The 24,026-nt window shown below is 36.6% G+C and overlaps 1 protein-coding gene across 1 annotated transcript; it reads left to right on the plus strand.

Annotated features, from left to right (window-relative positions):
- The first annotated feature begins 766 nt into the window (after nt 1-766).
- On the plus strand, nt 767-22,766 carry LOC108679056 (TBC1 domain family member 16). Its single transcript, XM_018167566.2, has 15 exons — nt 767-1,041; nt 1,144-1,260; nt 9,082-9,238; nt 9,469-9,595; nt 11,519-12,254; nt 12,568-12,816; nt 13,932-14,101; nt 15,925-16,031; nt 16,369-16,456; nt 17,462-17,637; nt 17,871-18,056; nt 18,630-18,774; nt 19,092-19,198; nt 19,624-19,840; nt 21,912-22,766. The coding sequence occupies exons 1-15, from the start codon at nt 828-830 to the stop codon at nt 22,116-22,118; spliced, it is 3,003 nt and encodes a 1,000-aa protein (XP_018023055.2). The 5' UTR covers nt 767-827; the 3' UTR covers nt 22,119-22,766.
- The last annotated feature ends 1,260 nt before the right edge of the window (nt 22,767-24,026 follow it).

Below are 24,026 nucleotides of genomic sequence, written 5' to 3' on the forward strand. Positions count from 1 at the left end.
GACGTTAATCAAATGAGCTATTTAACCATTTAACCATTTCTACACTAGATCTTAATTTAAATTTTACATTCAAAGCAAAAAAAAATCGTATAGGGTTGATTTTGGAAACCCTTGTAACACTTGCTAAAATATTTATATGAAGATTATAACAAGTATTAATAGTGGTTTAGTGGGTAACGACTAACAGTTGGCTTTAATTATGTAAAAAAATTACGTGAATTTACATTAGAAAATGTGCAGTAAAATCATAGTAATTGATTTCTGATCAAAGTTTGTCATTTTGTTACGTCTCGGACAAATTTACGGCTAAATTTAATTAAGCACATATTGCTGTTTAGATCATAATTTAAGTGAAGTGAAAAAAAGAAACTCGCGAACGAAGGCAAAATCGAAAAAATTTCACGAGCTAAACATCACTGTTTGATAGTATGGAATGTATATTCAAAAATTGTGTTCACATCTGTACAGTAGTTTGCAAGAAACTCCTTGAACACTGCGAATTTCCGGCCGTATTGACATATAACTCACGAATGCAGGCAAAATTAAAAAAATCATGGGCCGATCATTACATCTTTAGGTCCTAATGAATACCTATACTGAGTTTTATCGAGCTGCGTTTTTGGGAGATATTACTCGATCATTGAATTTGAATTTGGAGATGGCCGTGAGACCGGCCGCGAGTCCGGCCGGAAATTTGCCCGATTCGTCATTAACGTTCAGGTCCTGCGTGAGTTTTTCCGATGAAAACTAATACAAAGGGAAATTTTAGTGCTAATCTACAGTGCACGGCATTCGCAACTAACTTTTTACTATATATTTGATGAGTAATGACTGCTGCTGCTGATCTGTCCAATTTTCTTCTCGGCTGTTGCGGATGCGGGTTATGCGGTTTACGTGTGATCCAGTGTAAACAGAGCGGTGGGCGTCGCGAAATTTTTAGGATGCCCTTGCAAGGTCTTCTCAGGCGTGCTTCTGGAATGCTAGGGGCTGGTCACAACATTCAAGTTAAACCTTCTCATGGAGACGGGGAAATTTTATTCTGTAAGTATCGTGATTTTGATCAACAATAGTCTCTAATACGAGACATCATTTCGAGGTTGACCATTCTAATGATTGAAGACTTATATCCCTTATTTTTTGCAGCCAAGAATAATGTGTGTGTGCACACTCCATCTCAATTTCGGAATGAAGGCTCAAGTATTCATCATCCAGGATACCTCGTAGTGCGCTGTCGACACACCTGCAAGAATAGTAATTCAAGTAAGTGGGATTCAGAAATTTATTTCTCTACTTGATCATCTTGATGTCTGTCTTTACTGATTTTGTTTTGCAGTTAATCAATTAAGTTATCATGTCAATGTCTCCGAGCCAATCTGAAATGTGTGGCTGCTCTGCCAGAATTATCACATATTAGTTGTTGCTGGAAAAACTGTTCCACAATCAATTTTTAAAAACACATGCAAAAATGTTCTGTCTTTCATATTTTCATTGAAAAAATTTGAAAGGGATAAAGCCAATGGTTCATTAAGATTGGTATGTTAAAAATATTTATATTTTAAAATGATAATAAATGTATATCTTAAAAAAAATGAATAAAAATTATCATACAAGTATTGATGAAATAAAAAAATCAATATTTTCATCAAAACTGGTCTACATTCTTATGATTGATTGATGGTGCTATTTTAAAGTACATACTGTCAAATGGGGTAAAAAGGGACGGGCGGGGTAAAAAGGGACAGTTCTCCAACATTTTGTAGAAATGTTGTAGTAGCTAAACTAATTACAATATTGCAAAACTAGAAGTAGTTAGTGGTGTAAAGTTCAACATTTTTACTATGACTACCATCAAACGGGGTAAAAAGGGATGGTTTTGAGCATTTTTTGTTAATAACTTCTTACCATGAAACATTTCAGAAACAAGTTTAGGCTCATTTTATAGCTTTTTGCGAGGGCTATCCAATGGCGTCTTCATCTCAGACGCAAAATAAACTTGTCCCGATTTACCCCTGGGGACGGGGTAATCCGGGACACTTGCAATAAAAGTTAATTTTAAAATGTTTGAAGCATGCAGAGTGTACTCATCCATTACTAACAGTACTTTGAAGTCCTCCTCTTTCATTGTAGATGTAAAATAAATGACATTTTCTGTGATTTTCACTCGCTTTTCCTTTATTGATATTATATTACCATATTCATTAATTACAGTACGGTATTATTAATGTGATATTACTGTATCCATGGACATACCATTGAGCATTGACAATGACCTTGTCCACTGCAAGCTTCATATCAGCAGCCATGTAGCATTTCTTCTGCATCTGTAAGCTCACAGGCTGGTTTGTAATTTTGCACAATTTTAATTGAGTCAAGTTATTTCACTATAACAAAAAAGATTGTGAAAAACATACCTGAAACAGAAAATAATGTTTTAGTGACAACCATCATATGTTTTGGAGAAATAAATCATAGTTTAGGTCATTTACTTTTCATTCTATGATGCTCGGTGCACAATTCTATATATAGCATTCTATGTAAAATTTCAACTTTTATGTAAGTAAAATTTTTTAATTTAATACGGCGAATATTTTTTTTGCTCCAGACCTTAGCAGAGGTACTTTTCCAAAATCGCACTTTTTTTCAGCGATTTTTTTAGAGATAGTAAATGTATGATTTCTTGACTAGCTTTATACATAATAGATAGTAAAAATGTTGAAGTTTATGCCACTATTTTTAGTTTTGCAATATTTTAATTACGTAGTTTAGCTGCTACAACATTTTTACAAAATGTGGGACGCGCGTCCTGATTTACCCCGCCTGTCCCTTTTTACCCCGTTTGATGGTATCTATGCAGCATAAAGCAAGTTGAGAAATCATATAGGAAGCATTGGATTAATGTTATAAAAAATCCCTGAAAAAAATTTGAAAAGTGAGATTTTGGAAAAGTACCTCTGCTAAGGTCTGTAGCAGAAAAAATATTTGTCGTATTGAAAAATTTTACCTACATAAAAGTTGCACACTAGTGTTGGCTTAAAACGTGATTGACAGAATTTGCATATCTCATTCCAAGAAAAAATGGTGGCCATTTCTGCAAAACAGGGTAATAAGGGACCCCCCCAGGGTAATAAGGAACACTCCTAAAATTGCATTTACAGTAGAACCTTGGTTAGCAAAGGCTCCAGTTAATGAAAAATCAATTAACAACAAAGAATTTTCATTACATTTACCTTGCTCATTGAAAGAAATTTCACTTAATAAAAAATTACTGCATCAGTCATCACAAAATTCTGCATAGAATGTCACAGATAGATTTGAGCACTGGGCAACAAAGAATGAAAAGTAATTAACCTAAACTATGATTTATTTCTCCAAAAAATATGATGGTTGTCACTAAAATATTCCTTCCTGTTTCAGGTATGTTTTTTACAATCTTTTTTGTTATAGTAAAACCAATTCACTTGATTAAAATTCTGCAAAATAACAAACCATCCTGTAAGCTTACTGATACAGAAGAAATGCTACATGGCTGCTGATATGAAGCTTGCAGTGGACAGATTCATTGTCAATGCTCAATGGAATGTCCATGGATACAGTTATATCGCATTAATAATACGGTAATGTATGGATAAGGTCAGAGCTGGGCAGCGCTACTTGGAAATGTAGCGGCGCTACCGCTACCGCTACATGCTCTAAATGTAGCGGGCGCTACCGCTACCGCTACACCTACTAGATTGTAACGGGCGCTACCGCTACCGNCGCTACCGCTACCGCTACTGAAAATGTAGCGGCCGCTAGTAGCGGCCGCTACATGTAGCGCGCTACTGCCCACCTCTGGATAAGGTGATATTATATCAATGACAAAAAATAAAGTAAAAATCACAGAAAATTTCATTTATTCTATATTTACATCATCTACAAAGGAAGAGGAGGACTTCAGAGTACTGTTAGTAATAGATAAGTACACTCTGCATGCTTCAAATTTTTAAAATTGAGTTTTATTTCAAGTGTCCCTTTTTACTCCATTTCCAGATTAATTCAGGAGCCTTTTATATTACGCCTTGTACCTTACAAATAGCATATGGAATTTTTTCAAAGATGACATAGGATAGCCCTTGCAAAGACCTTTGAAGTGAGCCCAAACTTCTTTATGAAATGTTTCATTGTAAGAAGTTATTAACAAAAAACGCTTAAAACCATCCATTTTTACCCCATTTGACTGTATAAAAGAACATGGGCTTTTGGGATAAGGAACTATCCATAATAAAGAAATGTGCATGCTCACAAGTCACAAGGCATAGAACATATCTACTTTTCAAGCTAAAAGGCTGATTAAGAGCTGTCCTGCCATTTCTACAGCTAATAATTTCTGTCAGTTGAATCATCTCCTATCAGATGTTAATAAAAATAAAAGTAGATAATGGTGAAATTTACAGAAAATAATTTGTTTCAGGTATAAAATGTAGAAGTGGAAAATACAAAGTCTAGTCCACTTTATAAACTTCAGGAACATCTCCATACTGTTTTGTATTGAAAATTTGTCATGGTTGTCCCTCTCTCCACATCATTAGATATTATATTTGCAGGTAGAGTTTCGATGTCTGGGACCAATTTTGTTAACATATGTTCACTATAATTCTGACATTACCTAATAACAATCCCCTGCCCTGGTCACTAGGCAGTTTGTAGGTGAAGTGCATAAATCCTTAAGTGGAACTGAGGGAACCTTAGTTTCCTAAAATTCTACTGCGGAATTTAGGAAGGGTAATAGATAAATTACTCACTAGTCACTACTGCACATAACATGTTGGATTGATGAATGTGGCATTAGATCTTCATTTTGCTGTTAGCTGATAGGTACTCTGGAACTGAGCTAAGTACCAGGCTTGATACCTAATGGTTTTGGAGTAGAAGGCACTCTGGCCTGTTCTTCTGCATTTGCAGCTCCCAGGCTGTTTGTACTTCACTTTTCACTTTGTTGCAAGTTTGGTAGGTGGCACAGTCTGAAAAGTCAGAAGGATTAGTTAGCATTCTGGATCAAAGAGGCCTGGCCCATCTGCCCATAATTTGTCAAAACGTTTTTTGAAGGTGTTCATGGAGAAGGCAGTTACCATGCTGTGCTAAAATAGATCTTAATATAGACCCTTAATAAAGGCTGATAATTCAAAAAGTTATTGAAACGCCTAGGTATGCATCATTTTTAAAATTTTTGAATCACTCAAATAATTTTTTCAAGTACCGTCAAACATGGTTAATAAGGGTTGCTTTTATTCATTTTTGTTAATAACTTCTTACCATGAAACATTTCATAAACAAATTTGGGCTCATTTTAAGGGGAGCGTCTTGGTCCAAAATAGACAATTTTGGCTTTTCCGGTTTTTAGTCTTGTCTTAAAGCTGACATTCTGACCTATCCAACAGTACCAAAACCATCTTTGTATGTTGATTTATGCATTCATGACAGATCCCAAAGGTTAGGGGGTGGTGGAGCTTCCTAACAAAACCCTATGAGAATAATTCCATCCGGGGTCTATAAATGTGCAGTCTGTGGCCGTGCAGCTCAGTCAGCCACAAGCTGTCATGCTGGAAAGTGTGCATGCAGTCGTTCTCTGCATCGCTGAGTGACTTCAGAGTGAAATAATGCTTACCTTCAGTATCCAAGCTACGTTATATGCCTTTACATAGCGCGAGCGCCGCCAGTCGGCGATTTATCGGCTCTCCTGAAAAGTTGCAATTTTCATCTTAGAAATCTATCTTTTCTTATGATTTTCAAGCTACAGCAATGAGAGATATACCGTACGATTCGTAAATTAAAGCTCAACAAAATGATGTTTGTACTTTTTCGATTTTGATATAGTTTGGATTATATTTTGCAAAAAGGGGGGCAGAGGGGGGAAAAATTGAAAAAATAACAAACCCTCCCTCCACCCACAAAAATAAAAATTTGGAAAAACAAAAAAGTCATTTTTTAGATATGGTCTTTACAAATCAAATGATACGTGTCTCAATGTTGTAGCACAATACTTGTAGGAGGAGATAGATTTTTAAAGTTACATCTTTTTTTCCGTTTTCTACAAATTTCGTGTTTTATTTCATTTTTTTGGAAAAATTTACACAAACGAAAAGTTCTTAGATTTCTGTGTTGCATATTTGTACCAAGTTTCAAAGTGATCTGTCTGTAAATAAGAAAGTTTTTCCGTGACCGAGATGCTCCCTTTAAAGATCTTTGTGAGGGCTATTGTATGGCATCTCCAAAAAAATTCCGTATGCCATTCGTAAGGTGCAGAAACACAAATGAAAAGCATCCCAAATTACCCTTGGTAATGGGGAAATTTGGGACACTTGAAATAAAATACAATTTTAAAACATTAGAATCTATCAGAGTGTACTCACCCATTACTAACAGTACTCCACTACAAAGTCTTCCTCTTTATTTGTTGATGATGTGATATAGAACAAATGACGTTTTCTGTGATTTGTACTCGTTTTCCCTTTATTGATATGATATTACCACATCCATTTTGATCTGATATTACCATATCCATACATTACTGTATAGTTTAGGTCAATTACTTCACATTCTATGTTTGCCATACACAAGTTGTGATGATTGATGATGTATTAATTTTTTGTTAGTTGGAATTATTTTTGGTCAGCAAGATAAATGTAATCAAAATTCTTTGTCAGTAACCAATTTTTGTTTTGTTAATCAGAGCCTTTGCTAACCAAAGTTTTACTGTAAATGCGTTTTTAGATGTGTCCCTTTTTAGCCTGGGGAGCGGAACACCCAGGAAATGGTCTAATGGAAATCTTAACACCCTGTCTTGCAGAAATGGCTGACATTTTATTTTGGATTGAGGTATACAAATTCCGTCAATAATGCCAACACATGTGCAAGTTTTTTGAAGCAAAAGTTTTCAATATGGCAATTTTTTCACTTCAGACCTTAACAGAAGTATATTTTTGTAATATCAGTTTATAACATTTTTTCGGGGATTATTTAGAGCTAGTAAATGTATGATTTCTTAACTTCTTTTATGCTACATAGATAGGAAAAGCTTTGAAGTTTATGCCACTTTTTTAGTTTTGTAATATTTCATTTAGTTTTGCTTCTTTAACATTTTACGCCATGGCGGAGGACTGTGTCAATTTACCTCACCCGTACCTTATTACCCCATTTGATGGTATTTCTCTCACACCCAAGGGGCTGTTTATGCTAAAAAACATGCTTATTTTTTAATTTCACAGAATTTTGCTGCCTTATTGAAAACAGCTTGCAGTACAAGCCCTGAAATTAATGTTCATTTGCAGTAGTAAAAGGCTGACATTGTATGACATTACTTGGAAGTCTAAGGCCCACATTACCAATTGTATTACTTGGAAGTTTAAGAACCAAAGTTGATTGATTAAGATTGATTATCTATTTGCCTGCTTTTTATAAGAGCATTACACCTAAACCATTGCTTTGACGTTAACTAATGTTACTATGTGCAATGAGTACCATAAAATAGGGTTACTCTGACTCTCGGGGTAACTTTGACCACTTTTCGTTTTTTTAACATAAACCCCCAAAACTCAAAAACTATTTGACATAGAAAAATTTTGTCAATGCAATGGCCATTGAAGGCCTAATACTGAGGCTACGTAACACAATAGAAAGATTTAAAAAGTTTGCATATCTAATAGGTTAAAAAATTAAAATGTGACCCATGAATAAGAGCTATTATTTAATGCCTGTTGGAGTACCCCCTCTCATTTTTTTACTTTTTTGGTAAAATAACTCCAGGTTTTGATGCATTGTAGTAGAACCCTTCTAGTTACATTTGCAAATGACAAGTTTTAGGAAAGTGTCATAGTTTGCAAATGGGGGGTGCTGCCTCCCAATGAGGGAACTCTGACCACCTAATGGCAGCCATGACGGGGTAACATTGACTGGCTTGGAAATCAAGTTAAAATTACCATAGGTACCTATATAACATATTTTATGTTTGATACACCTATTAATGTTTTTTCTTTATATTTCAGACTCTACAGAGTCTTATATATGGTAATTTTAACTTAATTTCCAAGCTGGTCAATGTTACCCCATCACAGCTGCCATTAGGTGGTCACATTTTGCCCATTGGGGGACGGTGCCCCCAATTTGCAAACTATGACACTTTCCTAAAATTTATCATTTGTATATGTATTTATAAGAGTTCTACTACAATGCACCAAAACCTGGAGTTATTTTACCAAAAAATAAAATTGATTTTACCACCCGGTCAAAGAAATCCCAAGAGCTGGGGTAACAAAGACCATCACTTTTTTGAAATTAGATCAAAACTATGAGAGGCAGGAGCCAGAAATTTATGGTGNCCCATTTTATGGTACTGAAATTTGAGAGTATATATTTTGCTTGATTTATTATTTTATTCAGTTAAACCTATTATATATAGTTTAAATTGTTAAGAGACAACTCAAGTGCAAACATTTTATTTGTTGTCGTATTGGTGTAAGATAGAAGTGTATCCTAGAATTATATTCATATGATACTAACTTTGTGTGATGAATTATAATAATTGTTAGGCATTTTTGCAGTTTACTAGCAAAGTTAATAAACAAAGTTTGGTAGTTTGGCTTTGTTTAATAAAAAAAGTTTGGCCATGTAGTTCAATAAACTCAAACAAAATTTAACTTGAAAATCTGTATGATACATATGCTATTAAATGAGACCGATGATTTTTCTTACCTACTTTATATCTTAGCAGCAATGACACTTATTGTTTTGTTAATTGAATCACATAGGCTTAAATTCCTGCTTATACTTGCAATTAAATAAGGCCTGGACTAATTTACATATGTATACAGGCCAGGAAATGTGTTCCGATTTATATATTTTTGATGTTGAAATAAATGCATGACCAAAATAAGTACCGGTGAACATTTTATCATGCATTAAAATTCTCAGTAATGTATCTACAGCACTTTTTTCATGTTTCTCCAATTTCTTTAATACATGTAAATTTTTGAATAGTCATCATTGAATACACACCATGAATATACACTTGCACTAAAATAAAATTTCAAATTTTCTCACTTTCAGATGGGACCACTATCCATGAAGAAACTGATGCCTGCTCTGCAATTGATCCCAAAGACTCTGAGTTGCTCCCATTTGGAAGCTCTAACACCACTCTTACACTCACGTGGATCCCTAATGAAAAGCTTGCTAAAAATCATGATCTCATATCACAACTCAAGTGTGTTAATAGAAGAAAATGATTCATAAGTTTTTTTTATGTAAATATTTGATTAAACAAATAAACTTTTATTGGGAAATCATATGCATTATTCGTTTGTTTTGTTAGTCATTAGTGAACCAAATTGAAGTTTTGCTTCTATACTGTATGTAATTGTAGGATATCAATTTATGTCATCCTCATAGTGAGAATTTTCAAAAAGGGTAAATAAGGACTGAAATGTTTTGCAGTCCTGATGTGTGTGGCAGTGCAAGCCGAAGTTGTTCTCCCTGTCGCTTCTCTGACTGTGAAAGCATATCGTTGTCCTCTTACTGCTGCAACACCGACACTCATTGCACAGCTTCACTTGCAAGCAAAGTGAGATTTTTAACAATATTTCGAAGACCTAGTTCAATATATCATACTCAATTATTAGGAAGAAATATTTTAATAGATATACAGGAATAGTCTAAATGAAGGACCCAGTTTAATAAATTTGTATTTATTAAAGAGTAAATTCAAAATAAATAGTTTTTACAGCAATGGAAAGAAAAAGATTCAAAATTTTTTTACGTGTTTGTAAATGTTCAATATGTCCCCCTTGTGCTGCACAGCAAACATCTAAATGGTAGCCATACTTGTCCCACACACAAGAAAGTATATCTTCTGTTACTGGGTTCACCGTAAGTCATACCATTCTGAAGCTCAGCCAGAGTTGCTGGTAGCGGTGGGATGTAAACAGCTTCCTTGACGTACTAACTCCATAAGGAATAGTCACATGGGGTGAGATCAGGTGATCTGGGTGACCAGAAGTATAGAGCCAGATCTCCATTTCCCATGCATCCTACCCAACCCTTAGGACGACCATTTCTGCAAATACCGCCTTTGCCTAATAACGCATTAGAATTGGTTAAAAAATGGAATCTTTCTTTTCATAGGTGTATAAATTCTTCATTTTGCTTTTATCGTCAAAAATGAATACACATTTATTACATTGGGCCCATCATTTAGAATAAGCCTGTATTTTATATTCTCTCAACTTGAATATGAATTCTTTCACGTTTTTCAAGTAGTGGAAGTAATGAGTTCCATGTAATTGAATCGTATTTGTTAGAGATTTTTAGACAATATACAGTGGGGGGAAATAAATATTCATACACTTGAAAAATCGTATTTCAATGTATGTAAGTACACAAACTTAACAGGAAAGGTGATTTAAATTATGTAGAGAGACGCATAGTATTCAAAAATACTATCAAAAGAAATTAAATCTCAATGCAACAAAAAACAATGCAACATGTTCACTTTGCGGGGTGAAAAAAGTATTCGTACAAAACAATAAATCCGCATTATTTTATTTTAATACTTGGTTGAATACCCTTTATTCAGCTCAACAGACACCAGTCTATTTCTATACGTCTCGACCAATGATTTGCAGATGCTGACTGGTATTTTATACCATTCTACTTAGGACGACCATTTCTGCAAATACCGCCTTTGCCTAATAACGCATTAGAATTGGTTAAAAAATGGAATCTTTCTTTTCATAGGTGTATAAATTATTCATTTTGCTGAATACACATTTATTACATTGGGTCCATCATTTAGAATAAGCCTGTATTTTATATTCTCTCAACTTGAATATGATTTCTTTCTCGTTTTTCAAGTAGTGGAATTAATGAGCTTCCATGTAATTAAATCGTATTTGTAAGAGATTTTTAGACAATATAAGATATTTAGACTGCAGACAAACTTTGGCAGTGCTTATGGAAAATATGCATGAGAAAATTAAACTGAATGTTTAATTTTCTGAATGCATTTAAATTGTAAATATTCTTTCCTGAGCTTTTCTTTTTCTGCTTCATGCACATTCAAGACTAAGGAAAAATATGTGAACCAATCTTATTTGTTTGATCTTGATTTATCTGCTGTTTACTTATCTACCATTTTTATTTCTGTTTAGAAATGTTCAGTCTCATTTTATTTCTTCATCTCTACTAGTTGCAACTACCAGTTTTTTCTCTATCCAACTTCAGTGTGCCTGAAATATAAAATTTTTTTGCCATATTAACTTTGGTGATCCAAAGTTGGTGTCAGTCATTACTATCTGTCTTGTTACTGATCAATCGTTTTTTTTATAATTTTTGTTCAAAATTTTTTTAATAATTCTTTTCGCATATTGTTTAATTTCTTAAAATAACAATCAATTACCTATTAAATTTCCTTTCTGAGGGTAGCCAATTTCTGAGAACCTCCTTAGTTTTTGGATTTACTTTCATTCTCTTTCATTTCCCATGGCAGAGTTATGAAGAGAGTACAGCATTGGTGTCTTCTGAGGCATCCACCACTGAAGCATTGAGTGAAAACCCACTTCAGCCAAGAGGATCATGTAACCAAGAACATGAAATTTCTTCTAATCCAACTTTTGGCCCGCCCATTGATAGTGCTGATACTTTGACATCTCACGCTTTGGACACTTCTCCCTCTACTCCATCAAATGAATGTGAATCTGAAGCTGATAAAGTCTCTGAGACCTACCGAGACTCGGGTGTAGTTGCAGATAGTGTTGCAGACACGTCATTCATTACTGAATTAACTAATACTTCTTGTAATGACAATAACAAAGAAGATGAGGATGAAACTGGCGTGTTCTTGTCCAGTGGAAGCAGTGGAAATTTGGGAGAAATTCAAGATCTGGTTATCGGAGCTTTGAACGACAATAGCTCAACAAGATCTGCCTTCACAGAACTTTCCACTAACAATGAGACTCATGAAGTAGATGAGAATAACGTTTCATCTATTAATGTTGAGGAAAATCTTCCTGTCTCAGGCGTTGAGGCTGGAAATATTTCCAAAATCAACTCTAGCAGCTCGGAGTTGAATGCTGATGAAAGTTTTTTAGAGCTCAAAAAGCTGAATTCCAATCTCACTAATGGAGAAGCTTTGCATTTAGAAAAGGCTCCTCATGATACCAGCTTTGATTCTTCGCCAGAGCCCCATAACCCAACTTATGAAGCAATTTATCCAAATGATCAAGGTATTTACTTGAATTATTTACTAAATGTAGTATATAATCTTACTCTGTTTAACTGTTGCATTATCATGTCAAAGAAGCTGTTTTTGCTGATGATCTAATTTCGGATAATTGCAAGATTTTTGTACTAGGATGAAGCAATACCTAGCACTTTCCCAGCTGAGGTTGAGTTATGTTTGAACCATATATTAGTTGTAAATAATTGTTGCTATTTTGAAATTTATTCATTCTAACATGATTCATGTATTAAAATAATTATTATTTCATTTCTCTCTGAGTACTGCTGATGATTCTCCTTTTCATTCCATGGGGTCAGATGGAGTTTGGTTTGAAGGCAGTGCTGAGAGCATGGCATATTCTGCCAATCTGGCATTTCCGGAGTGGCCCCCCTCAATGTCTTCATCATTTAGCTCAGGCGTTTCGCAGAACTTCAGTGGTGTATCAGGCATCTCAGGAGGTGGTCGATTTTGTGCAGCTCCTTCATCTCATAATGAGGGCTGTAATTGTTGTTTCAAGAACACGTCTCATCATAGCAATAAAGTGGCCATCTTCAATGTTGATCTTGGTGAGCTTTGAGCGTTTTAAGAATTAATTAGCTTACTTGTTATGTAAATTAAATTCTTGTGGAAAATTTTAGTTTTAAACTCTGTTTTATAAACACGTAATCAAATGTTCTACTTTTAATAAAAAAATGCTGCTTCAGCTTAATTGTTTTAGATTTACTGTGCACAATTGTGACCTAAACATGACCCACTATGTTTTTAGGCGTTTTGGTATTCTTTAAAAAATGGCTGAATTTCATCAGCCATTCTGATGTTCCTTCTTTAGAGCCGAGTATAGAAAACAATTACTTGAGCCTACAAAATTTTCTGCCATCAATTCCTGTATCAAACATCGATTTCAGCATTTAATGTTTGTGAAGCACAAAGAACCTTCCAAATAACACAGGCCATTCTTCTCTTGACTTTCTAGTAATGCCAACCAAGCGCTTGTTCACCTCAATTGAGTGCCAGTATCATGTTATCATTCATTCTCCATCAGAATTTTCTATTGTTAAATTTTCGGGAAAAAGGCACATGGAAAATATTTTTTTAAACAATGTTGTTTAGGCAGTACTGAAGAAGATTGGAGAACCGAAAAATTTATTATATTTAGGCAGTACTGAAGAATCACTATCATTGGTGATATTCTGCGTCAGCCTATATACATACAGTACATCATTATACATATAGCATGTTAGCAACTACAAGACCGTAAGTGCTAGACTGCAGACACTCAAATCAAGTCAGCCTGAAAACTCGTCCAGATGACCATCACACAAGTCCACTGACAGCTGCAAAGCTGCCAGCAATTACTGCTTCTACCTTACTGTCTACCTATTTATGTAACAGGGATCAATGGGCTATTAACACATTGATACAAGTGCGACACATTATAGGGTGAAATAATATATAACACTAAAAGACATATATAACAATTAAAATAATAAAAGAGAACTGAAGCCTGAGAGGAGAGAAATTCGTTCATACGCATAAAAATTGTATATTATAAAATCCTGAGTAGTAAGCAAGTTCATCTAACAGAAAGGAGTTTCTAGTTCATTAATTAATTATAGTAGACCTACAATTTTTTGTTTTTGTGAGTCCTGTTGAAAAGGAAGGTATTTGCTTGAATGTGCAGGAGAGATGCGCTCATTGCGGCTGTTCTTCAGTGATGGTACAGGATGCAGAGGTCAGCTCGTCATTGCAAGCAAGGAGAGTCAGTACAAGATCCTGCACTTCCATCACTCTGGCCTTGATAAACTTGCTGCTGTGTTTGAAGACTGGAATTTTCTGGTCAATCCTCGAGATGTAAGCTACGGTTTGGTGTTTCTTTATATGTGTTACAGAAGAGTTAATGCACACAAGCACAAATAATTTTTTTATCTAGATATGGAGACTAATGATTTTCAATAATAATTTAAGTGGTAATAAATCCGGCTAAGTTATTCTACTGTTAATGGAATTTTTCTCCTTTGACAATTCTTGGATCTCCTCAGAGAATCCAAGTCCCCTGAGGGGATCCAAAAAGTCCCCCCTCAGGGGGGACTTCTGACGTGCGTCAGAATTTTGGAATTTTGCGCTCCTTGGAGGATTGATCCTGAGCGCCACACCGCTGAACGCGGTGTCTGACTGCGTGTCTTGGTTGCGGGGTTAAGTTATTATGTAGGTAGGATTCCTTACTTTCTCTGCTCTGTCTCTCTCGTGCGGGCGGCCGACGTCCCGTGTAAGCGACCTCTTGTTCGAGCGTTTCTGTTGCTTTTCACCTGTCCCTCCTTGTCCCCTTGGTATCTTTGATATTTGTTTCGGACGTAGCAGTCCCATGACACGATGGATCGCCGCCTCTGATTATCGCGCATCCGCCCTCATTTGGGCCAGCGGATGCACGATGCTGTTGCTTGCTTCTCGCCGCTGGTAGTGTTGCAAGAGAGGTCGATCAGGTATTGTGCCCAGGAATACGTCCAGCCGTCTCTTGAAGGTCTCCAGGGTGAACTCCCCTCTCTTAGCTCCTTTGGTAGGCTGTTAAACAGCCTCGGCCTTACCACGAAAAGTGATCCTTCCCGCAGGGATTGAAATCTGACTGCAGATCTGTTACGTAGTGGGGGATGTCTGTTACATAGTGGGGGGACCTATCCCTCCTTGTCATCTGTCCCTCCTTGTCACCTGTCCCTTCTTGTCACCTGTCTCTCCTTGTCACCTGTCTCTCTTGTCACCTGTCTCTCTTGTCACCTGTCTCTCTTGTCACCTGTCTCTTTTGTCACCTGTCTCTCCTTGTCACCTGTCCCTCCTTGTCACCAGTCCCTCCTTGTCAACTTGTCACTTCGTCTCTTTGAGATGCTAACGCTGCTTCTTTTGCGCCTGCTGCGGGCTGGACAATTGAGACCTTCCGCCTCTTGTGGGTAATGAACGATTTTTTTTATTTAAGAAACTTTCAATAGTCGAGACCTGCCACCTCGTCGGTGATGTTCGAGACCTGCCACCTCGTCGGATGTCCTGACTTTTGGTGCGAGATAGTTAAATGGCTGAAGCACTAGTAAAAATGTGGCAACTAACTAATAATTGGAAGATGATTTTTTTACCTTAACCCTGTCGCGGGCAAGTTACGACATGTGGGCACTTCGATTCTCCTCCCAAAAAGACCCTCAGAGGCACCCAGTTTTTGTTTGCGGCTACGTCATGATGACTCTGGCATTCACCAATTATCTGACCATTATGCCTTAAATAGTATAACTCTTTACTATTCGCAATAAAGACAATGCGAGTATTTAAATGAATATTTCGACTTGGGAAATGAAATTGAGGCTAATTCCTCATTTTTATAAGGACAGAAGTAGCAATATATTTCAAATTAATGAACTTTATCAAATGAAAATAAATTAAATTAAAGTTCGGAAGTTAGTGTTTATATCTAAATGGTTAAATTTGAATTATATTAATTCTTTCTGCGTAAAGACCGTATTCAATATCTTCTTCAACTGCGAATTACTCCTTCAATATGCCACATTTAGGAAAATGCACACGAGTAATTATATCTTATGATTGTTCATACTATACTGGTTTCAGAAACTTGAATATCTGAATATTTTCATGCTTGCCCGCAGAAGTGTTAACACTCATTGTGACTTATTTTATAGAGTTCAAGTGGGAATGGCGGTCGTGCATGCAAAGAAACTACTGGTGCGTCATGTACGGACGACTCTGCTAACGGAAGGACCCCCTTTAAGCAGTTTTCAGTATGCAGGTTAGTTTCTCTGCAACGTAATTTTGCTACCTCTTTTCCCTTGAGATGAAAATTTGTTCTCCTTCATTTTCCCGCTCATTGTCACTAGAACTAAACCTTTCTATAACTGTCAAGTCACCGATACATCAGCAGTTGTGGCATAAATCATAACTCAGTCATTCAATTATTTGGATTATAATTTTATATATGATGCAGGTTAAATTACAGTTGAGCACTTTCAAGGCTCCTACATCCTCCACATGTATCCTTTCCTGCCAAAACTTTCCCAACTACTTTTTACTATTTAATAAGTTTCAAACATCTTTTTTACAATTATTTATGAAACAATTACTTACAGACCCACGGTAATGGCTCAGGAGCTTCATCCTGATGAGGGCACTGTAAGGGAGCTAGATGCAGAAGACTGGCTGGCATATTTTTCTGAGGTGAGGTCGCACTACTGATACCAGGTCAAGCAAGATTTCTTCCTAGTGACCGCTCAGGGGGGACTTCTGACGTGTGTCTGTTCGTCAGAAGTCTTATGGGATTTCGCGCTCCTAGGGGGATTATTCCTAAGCGCCCCACCGCTGAGCTCGCGGTGTCTGACTGCAGGTCTCGGTTGTGGGGTTAAGTTATTATGTAGGTAGGACTCCTTACATTTCCCTTTTCTGTCTCGTGCGGGCGGCCGACGTCCCGTGTAAGCGACCTCTTGTTCGAGTGTCTTAGTTTCTGTTGCTTTTCACCTGTCCCTCCTTGTCACTTCGTCTCTTTGAGATGCTAACGCTGTTTCTTTCGAGCCAGCTTCAGCGGGCTGGACATCTGAGACCTTCCGCCTCTTGTGGGTGATGAAGAATTGAGACCTTCCACTTCTATGGTGATGTTCATCNTGATCATTTGTAGAAAATTATGCTCATATATACGCTTCAATTATGGTGTAATCTTTGTACATTAATCTGGATTTATCAAAACCATATGATAGTCAGAGATATTTATGCAAAGTAATGTTGCATAAATATCCCAGAAATTTGATAACGTTAGTGTTTCATATAAAGTCGAGGTGCAATTTCATACAGATTGCTGTGGTACCTCCTGATACGAGCAACTTCTTCATTTTTTGCTATATAAATTGCGAAAACGAGAAAATATCAATCACGACATAGAGTTATGTTCACTGTGCTGGGAAAAATATATAAACAAGACTAGCGAAGTGATTTACGAATATATTGTTGACCGTCAAATGTGTTGATATTTGTATTGAGAGGTCGCATTTGCATTAACCAACTTAATTTTTGCGCCAAATAACTTCAAATTGGAAAGTATTTCAGTCAACGAGTGTTCGAATCAAGACAACTGCTGTAAAAAGTTAAGAGTTAAAAAAAAGTTAAAAAGTTAAATCATTAAATTAGGTATTTAAATAAAAATCCTGAGTGATAATGGAACTTGGCGTCTAGTCTGGCGTGATCGAAGACGACGTCAGTCTACGAAGACGTATTTTCCTCGGTGGACTGGAGCCTCAGCTGCGGTCCAGCGTGTGGCCCTTTCTGTTGCACTGCTACCCTTACTCGTCTACCTTCGCTCAGCGTCAGCAGCTCACTGACCAAAATAGGGAACTCTACCATAAGCTCACGTCAGTAGTAACCTCTTCAAGTGTAACATGACGAATAATGTCAGAATTTTACGCGTGAATTGAGAATACTGATATATACTTTTACGTGCACATCGTTAGTATTGAACCCATTTTAAATAATGTACAAGCGACCGAACACGAGGAAATAATTATTTTGGCCACAAAGATTAACTAAATTAAATTTTTTGAGAAGTGATCAAGTTTTCTTACGAATGATATTATTTTCGATTCAGTGAGCGTCGTGAGAAACTAGAAGGCATAGAACGGGAGGAGTTCTGGAAGTCAGTTCAGTGCACCGTTGAGAAAGACGTCGTCAGGACTGACAGGACGAACCCATGCTTTGCTGGCAACGACAATCCAAATCTCACCAAAATGAAGAATATTCTACTCAACTTTGCCCTGCATCGCCCTGACATCGGGTGAGCTATCAAAATTATAATTGTAAGAGGTGCACCGATGGCCATCTATCTCATTAACCTTTGGAGCTCCAATTATAATTTGTACTTGATCGCTCTTTAATTTGTTGACCTATGTGTTGACTTAAAAATTGTTTCAAACTTTAAGCAATGTTTATACTAACCTAACCTATACATACTTCACCGATGTCTAACCAAATGTGGCCGATCGGATGAATTTGATTAGCCTAAGGACCTTTGTGCGTTTGAGATCTTTAAGAGCATTAAATTCGTTGATGTCGGTGAGTAATCAAAATCAACTTTGTATGAAGAATTGTTTGTTTAACGTTTTGTTTTGCTAGTATTGCCTGCTAAAGAATTGAGATATTTTTCTGGCCCAATAAACATTTTTTCTTCAGTTTCTGATGACGGTACAATTATATATATTAATAAACCTCTCCCGGAATGATCTTCTGAGAAAACTATAGAAAAACTTGTTATTCAATTTCAAAAGGCATCTATTTTTTTTATTCGTACAGAATATCAGCCTAATTCTTCTTAATTTTAAACTGACACCCAGCTCACTATTCACTGTAGGTACACGCAGGGGATGTCGGACATACTGGCCCCAATATTAGCTGAAGTGCGCTGCGAGCCAGATGTCTTTTGGTGCTTCACTGGGCTCATGAGCAAGACCACGTTCGTTACCTCGCCCACCGACACCGATATGGAAAAGAATCTTGTGCGTGAACTAATCTTTGATTTCGACCGCGTATTATTAAAGTTCAAAGTTGAGATATGATAGCGAATTTTAGCAATTATGAATGACATACATTTTAAATGTGCATTTTACTAGAAAATATAAGGTTTGGATCTGAAATATTGCTATGATGTCTTGTTATTTTCAAATGTCATCGTTATCGTCAATAGGCTTGGCATGATCATTATGACGAGGCTGATAACTATGTATCGTGTTGTCTGCCCGATTTATTTGAATAATGTTTCCACTACATGGATAATATGTATTGCATATAATATATTTTTAAAATATTTAACTAGAGTTATCTTCGGGAGTTGCTGCGACTGATGGTGCCGGATTTTTACGAGCACATCACTGCTCAGCCTGACGGTCATTTCCTTCTCTTCTGTCACCGCTGGATATTACTGTAATTTCTGATTTTAGCTATAACATCTGTGCAATTTTATTTGTAAACACGCTCGATCGAGGAGTCGTATCAAGTACTGATAACCATCTTGACCAAAATTTAATTATCAAAGCGTGTATGGACCGTTACTTTGGTGTGAGTAATGTATTGCCATATGGTACAATAATTTTGCTCATAGCTCTGTTTTTGCTTACAAATCAAAAAATATTTGTAGAATTTGAATTCTGTTTTTGAAACATGAAGTGCTGCTACTGCTTTAAATTTGTCAAATGTGCTCGTGCTGTTCACCGCGTCTAATGAAATTTCTTCATATATGCCATCAAATGCTGCAAGCATTCTAAAATCATCATATAATTGTGTCACATCTAAAACATCAAATGCTTATGTTCTGAACATCATATGGTGCATTTATTGCCACATGACAGATGTTTCAAGCGAGAATTTGCGGAGAAGAGCGTGCTGTCATTATGGGAGGCGTGCTGGAGCCATTATCAGACGGACTATTTCCACTTGTTTGTGGCAGTAGCAGTTGTGTGCGTCTACGGACGGGAAGTTACAGAACAAAAATTTCGGCCTGACGAGACTCTGCTGTATTTCACATCACTCGCTCATCACATGGACGCCAGTGTTGTGCTCAAAAAGGTAACTTTTCAACTGAATTAATTGCCGTGTCCTTTGTCGCTCTTCATCTTTTGTTGTCGATGTGAATTTACCCATCAAGTTAATTTCTTTTGTTTATTTCGGGGGTCTTGTAAATAACTGAAATATTTCTCACACTTTCCAGCTCTATGCTGCCATGAATATATCTGTGATTGTCACCAATCACTTTTCAAATATGGTTGCTTTGATCCATTACTAAATTAAATCGAATAGGAAAGTCCCTAGGGACTTGCAGAAGTAGATTACCAAGATCCATCAGACTATCCAAGACTATTATCAAACGTTTAATAGATGAAGAAATTTATATTTGCAGCTGCTATTTGTAAAATAACACGTTGCGCTGGACTGGAACACAATACTATACCATGCAGATAGAACATAAAGATTATTTGTTGAATGCTAGCTACGCCTACGAATGAAATAACTTCATAAACTTTATCATAGAAAACATTTCGTGAAATTACGGTGTGTGGGTTAAATTTTTCTGGTCAAATAGTGGTTAACTGTGGACCCATAAATGCGTAAGTTAAATGGTACGGAAGTGGGTTGAGCAGCATTTGTCATGATGTACCTCCTATAGCGCAATTGCGAGGTGAGCGGGAATGTGCCGGTGCAACTTACCTGGTGGTGATGGTGTAAAAGTAAAAAATAGTTACGCAGGAATTGTACTGGTGGAACTGACGTTGTAAACAGAATTTTAACATTAAGTTGAATAGAATTTGAACATTTGTTAAACAGAATTTGTACCATTGGAAATCACATAGTACTAGAATGGTTAACAGTGCCGGTGCAACTTACCTGATGGCGATGGTGCAAAATAGTTACGTAGGAATTGTACTGGTGGAACAGACGTTGTAAACAGAATTTTAACATTGATTAAACAGAATTTTAACATTAAGTTGAATAGAATTTGAACATTTGTTAAACAGAATTTGTACCATTGGAAATCACATAGTACTAGAATGGTTAACAAGAAACTCTACCTGTGGCATCACAAGGCGCAAGAGTGCCCGAACAGAGTTAAGACATGTGGATCTCTCAGTTTTCTCGTTACTTTGAACGAAGAGTATTAAAGAGATTTACCCTACACAGAAGTACAAAAGGTAAGAGCGTTGTTAACGCCAAAGTAACCATAAAGGCCCCATATGCGTAATAGATTTATTTTTGAAGAATTCGGGTCATATTTGTATGGAAGTAATCGTTGGAAATTGATCGCCGGCACCGAGCTGCAGTGATTCCCGCGATTAGTCGGCGCTTTGCCAGCCGCATGAACGATAAAGTCTTCCGAATGATGCGCATGAACTAAGTGCAGATGAAATTAGTGTAAAAATTTCTGGAATAAACAGTGAGAAAATCAGCGGCGTAGAACGTAGACGTTGAAATTAATGTTGTAGATAAGAACACCGGTTAAAAAATGAAGACGCCAGGAACGAACACACTCGATAGAGGCTTCACTCCCAATAGAGCATTGTGTACATGTGATCCATTTAAGTCTAAAAGTTAGAAGGTTTTTCAATTTCCATAGGATAACAAATTCATAGTAAAAATTCTTAAAGGACTAAACACAAAACGAAAAGAATTGTAGTCTGGTTGAATATCCCGCCAGTCCAGCGTAGAACCGCTGTCTAAAATATCTTCAAAATTAGAACAATGATGGAACCTAAATTTTGAACCGCTGCCTGTCACGGACCAGTCTGGCACGTTTTTTATGCGTTGTTGTCTATTGAGCGATCAAAAGATGAGATCCTTGGATATTTTTTTCTTGGGTATTTAGTCCCGGAAAAGTTGATATATGTATTCTGATCATTCACTTAGATTCAATTAATTTGTCAGCTTACCTGATTCTCGTTGCGCTCGCAAATTGTCTTGACAGTTCATTCATTCTGTTAGTTTGAGATAATGCATATGAGAATCATTCTTGGGAATTACGATCTTTGACTTTCGAAAACCGGCTATGTAAACCTGGTATAAAATTTGCAGAACAGACTTCAATTTATTTTGTTTGACAGCCAAACTTTCTGCTACCTCTTATGCGTTATATAATCTTTTGCAGGCTCGAGGTCTCCTACATCAGTTCCGTACGCTATCTCAGGTTCCATGTGGTGTTGTAGGCCTTTGTGAACTCTGTGGTCCAGGAATATGGGACTCGGGTCACAACCCCACGTTCGTTTGTACGGGGCACCCCGATGACGTCCCTTGTCCCGGGGAGGCGAGATCCCGCGTATCTGACGCCCAAGAATATACCGGAATATGTTCGTGAGTTCGCGATTTTCCTGTGAGGATTTTTGCGCTCTCTGTGCTGGCGCTATAGCGTATTGCATGATCTGTTACTTTCAATAACAAAACTAAAAGCAAGATTTTCCGTATCAAGTTTGGCACAATGGATGTAGTTTTTGGGAAAGAACAAAATGTTGATTTCAACGTAACTACTTGATCAAAATATTACATTGACAATATAATAATAGTTACTATACAAGTTGCCCGAATTTTCATCATAACCTAAGCTCGGTTGGGTATATAATAACCAATGCAGAGACATTCAGTTCCACTCGTTATTGCTTTAAATAAATGTTCACATGAATAAAGTACGAGATTTCGACATGCTCTCTGACCATATGTGTATCGATGTTGCTAAGGTTGAACGATTATTCCAGTACGACGCATTGTTACTGCATGCCTCATTAAGGTTTCCTCATTATTTAACATGTAAACCAGTAAGCTGTACTTTGTCTGCGCTTGGACTGTGTATAGTGCTTTTAGGAATGATTTGCTATATGTTCTCAATGAGCTACCAATTGAAATCTTCGGCCCTATTCTCACTTCGAGTCACCGACTTGTGGAACAGCCTTCTTGATGGCATCGTTGATGCTCCGAGTATGAACGCCTTTAAGAACAGTCTAGACGAAGCTATGCAGATTCATATGTTCAGTCTTAAAATGCCTAGCACCTTACGGACCAGGCACTAAGTCCAGCAGCTATCTCGATCAATCGTCAGTTATAGAAAGATCGGGTTCCAGAGGCCGGACCCCTTGTGAATCAGGTCACGTAAAGTACAAGAATCGGCAACAGGCCATGGGCCTTTTTCTTCAGTGCCGACACTTCTATTAAGAACAGTTGCTAGATAATGAACGATTAATGGGATCGATGTTCAATAACAATATTCGACAACAACATTTGAACTGACTAATCAAAGCAGAAACTCGAAATTACGGTAAAGGTAGGTGATTAAGTATATAGTTATTTACCTGGAAGAAAAAAATTCTGACAATAGTTTTGTCTTCATTTATCGCTGTTTGAGTATTTGCCAGTAGATGCTTTTGTAGCAGCTGAAATTTGTTAGTGGCTAACTCACGTGAATAAAGCAACTTATGTGTAAGCTATTTGCTAGATATCCATGTTGTAAATGTAATCCAAACTCTATTTCTTATGCTGTTTAAATACTCTGATGATCGAGGGCTCAATGCTGATGTGTCAATGATTTAGCAGAATATGTAGCTTTCCTAAATCTAGTTCCTTGCCAGGTGGCAGCGTTTTCCAAGAAGCGAATTTGTCACTTCTTTAGGCTGTTTAACTACCGTATAATTGAACGAGCAATTAAATTACGCGACTCCTCCCTGCAATAATTTTTTATCCGAATTGCAAAATTATATTACTTCGTTACTCTCCCTTGCCAGGATTCAATATGTTATGTACTATTGCCTCCTTAGTATTATTTTCGTATCATCACTTTAAATTCAGTTTCAGTTCGGAATGAGCCTATGACTTAGAGCAAAATTATTCCATCTTCCGAAGCAAATAAGGTATGTTGAAGTTTCATTGTAACTTGCGTGCTGATTAGCATATAAAACTACCATAAAATCTTATTATTTTTCTCTCCTTTTCAGGAGGGGCAAGTTTAAGAGTTAATTTGTGTTTTCTTATATATAGGTATGACTTATTCTGTTCTGTATTTATTCATGAATTACAGGAGGCCTAGCCACCTCATTACATTTCAGTTTTCTTTCATTGAGAACATTCTCGTGGCTGCCTATATAGTATATATACCTTAGAATTAGATGATTATTTTCGTATCATATTTATATCACAGATATTTTAACGTGCATGCTTGCACTGGTTACGATCTGGTCTTCACAAAATTGATGCTCTTTTGCTTGAAAATAGAGTGTTA

This window comes from Hyalella azteca, unplaced genomic scaffold (assembly GCF_000764305.2).
Source record: "Hyalella azteca isolate HAZT.00-mixed unplaced genomic scaffold, Hazt_2.0.2 contig12615, whole genome shotgun sequence".
NCBI lineage: Eukaryota > Metazoa > Arthropoda > Malacostraca > Amphipoda > Hyalellidae > Hyalella > Hyalella azteca.

Coding starts and splice junctions, on each gene's coding strand:
- LOC108679056 (XM_018167566.2), top strand. CDS start 828: ATGACTGCTGCTGCTGATCTGTCCAATTTTCTTCTCGGCTGTTGCGGA. Junction 16,032..16,368: donor AAGCAGTTTTCAGTATGCAG/GTTAGTTTCTCT, acceptor AATTACTTACAG/ACCCACGGTAATGGCTCAGG. Junction 19,841..21,911: donor CCAGTGTTGTGCTCAAAAAG/GTAACTTTTCAA, acceptor AATCTTTTGCAG/GCTCGAGGTCTCCTACATCA.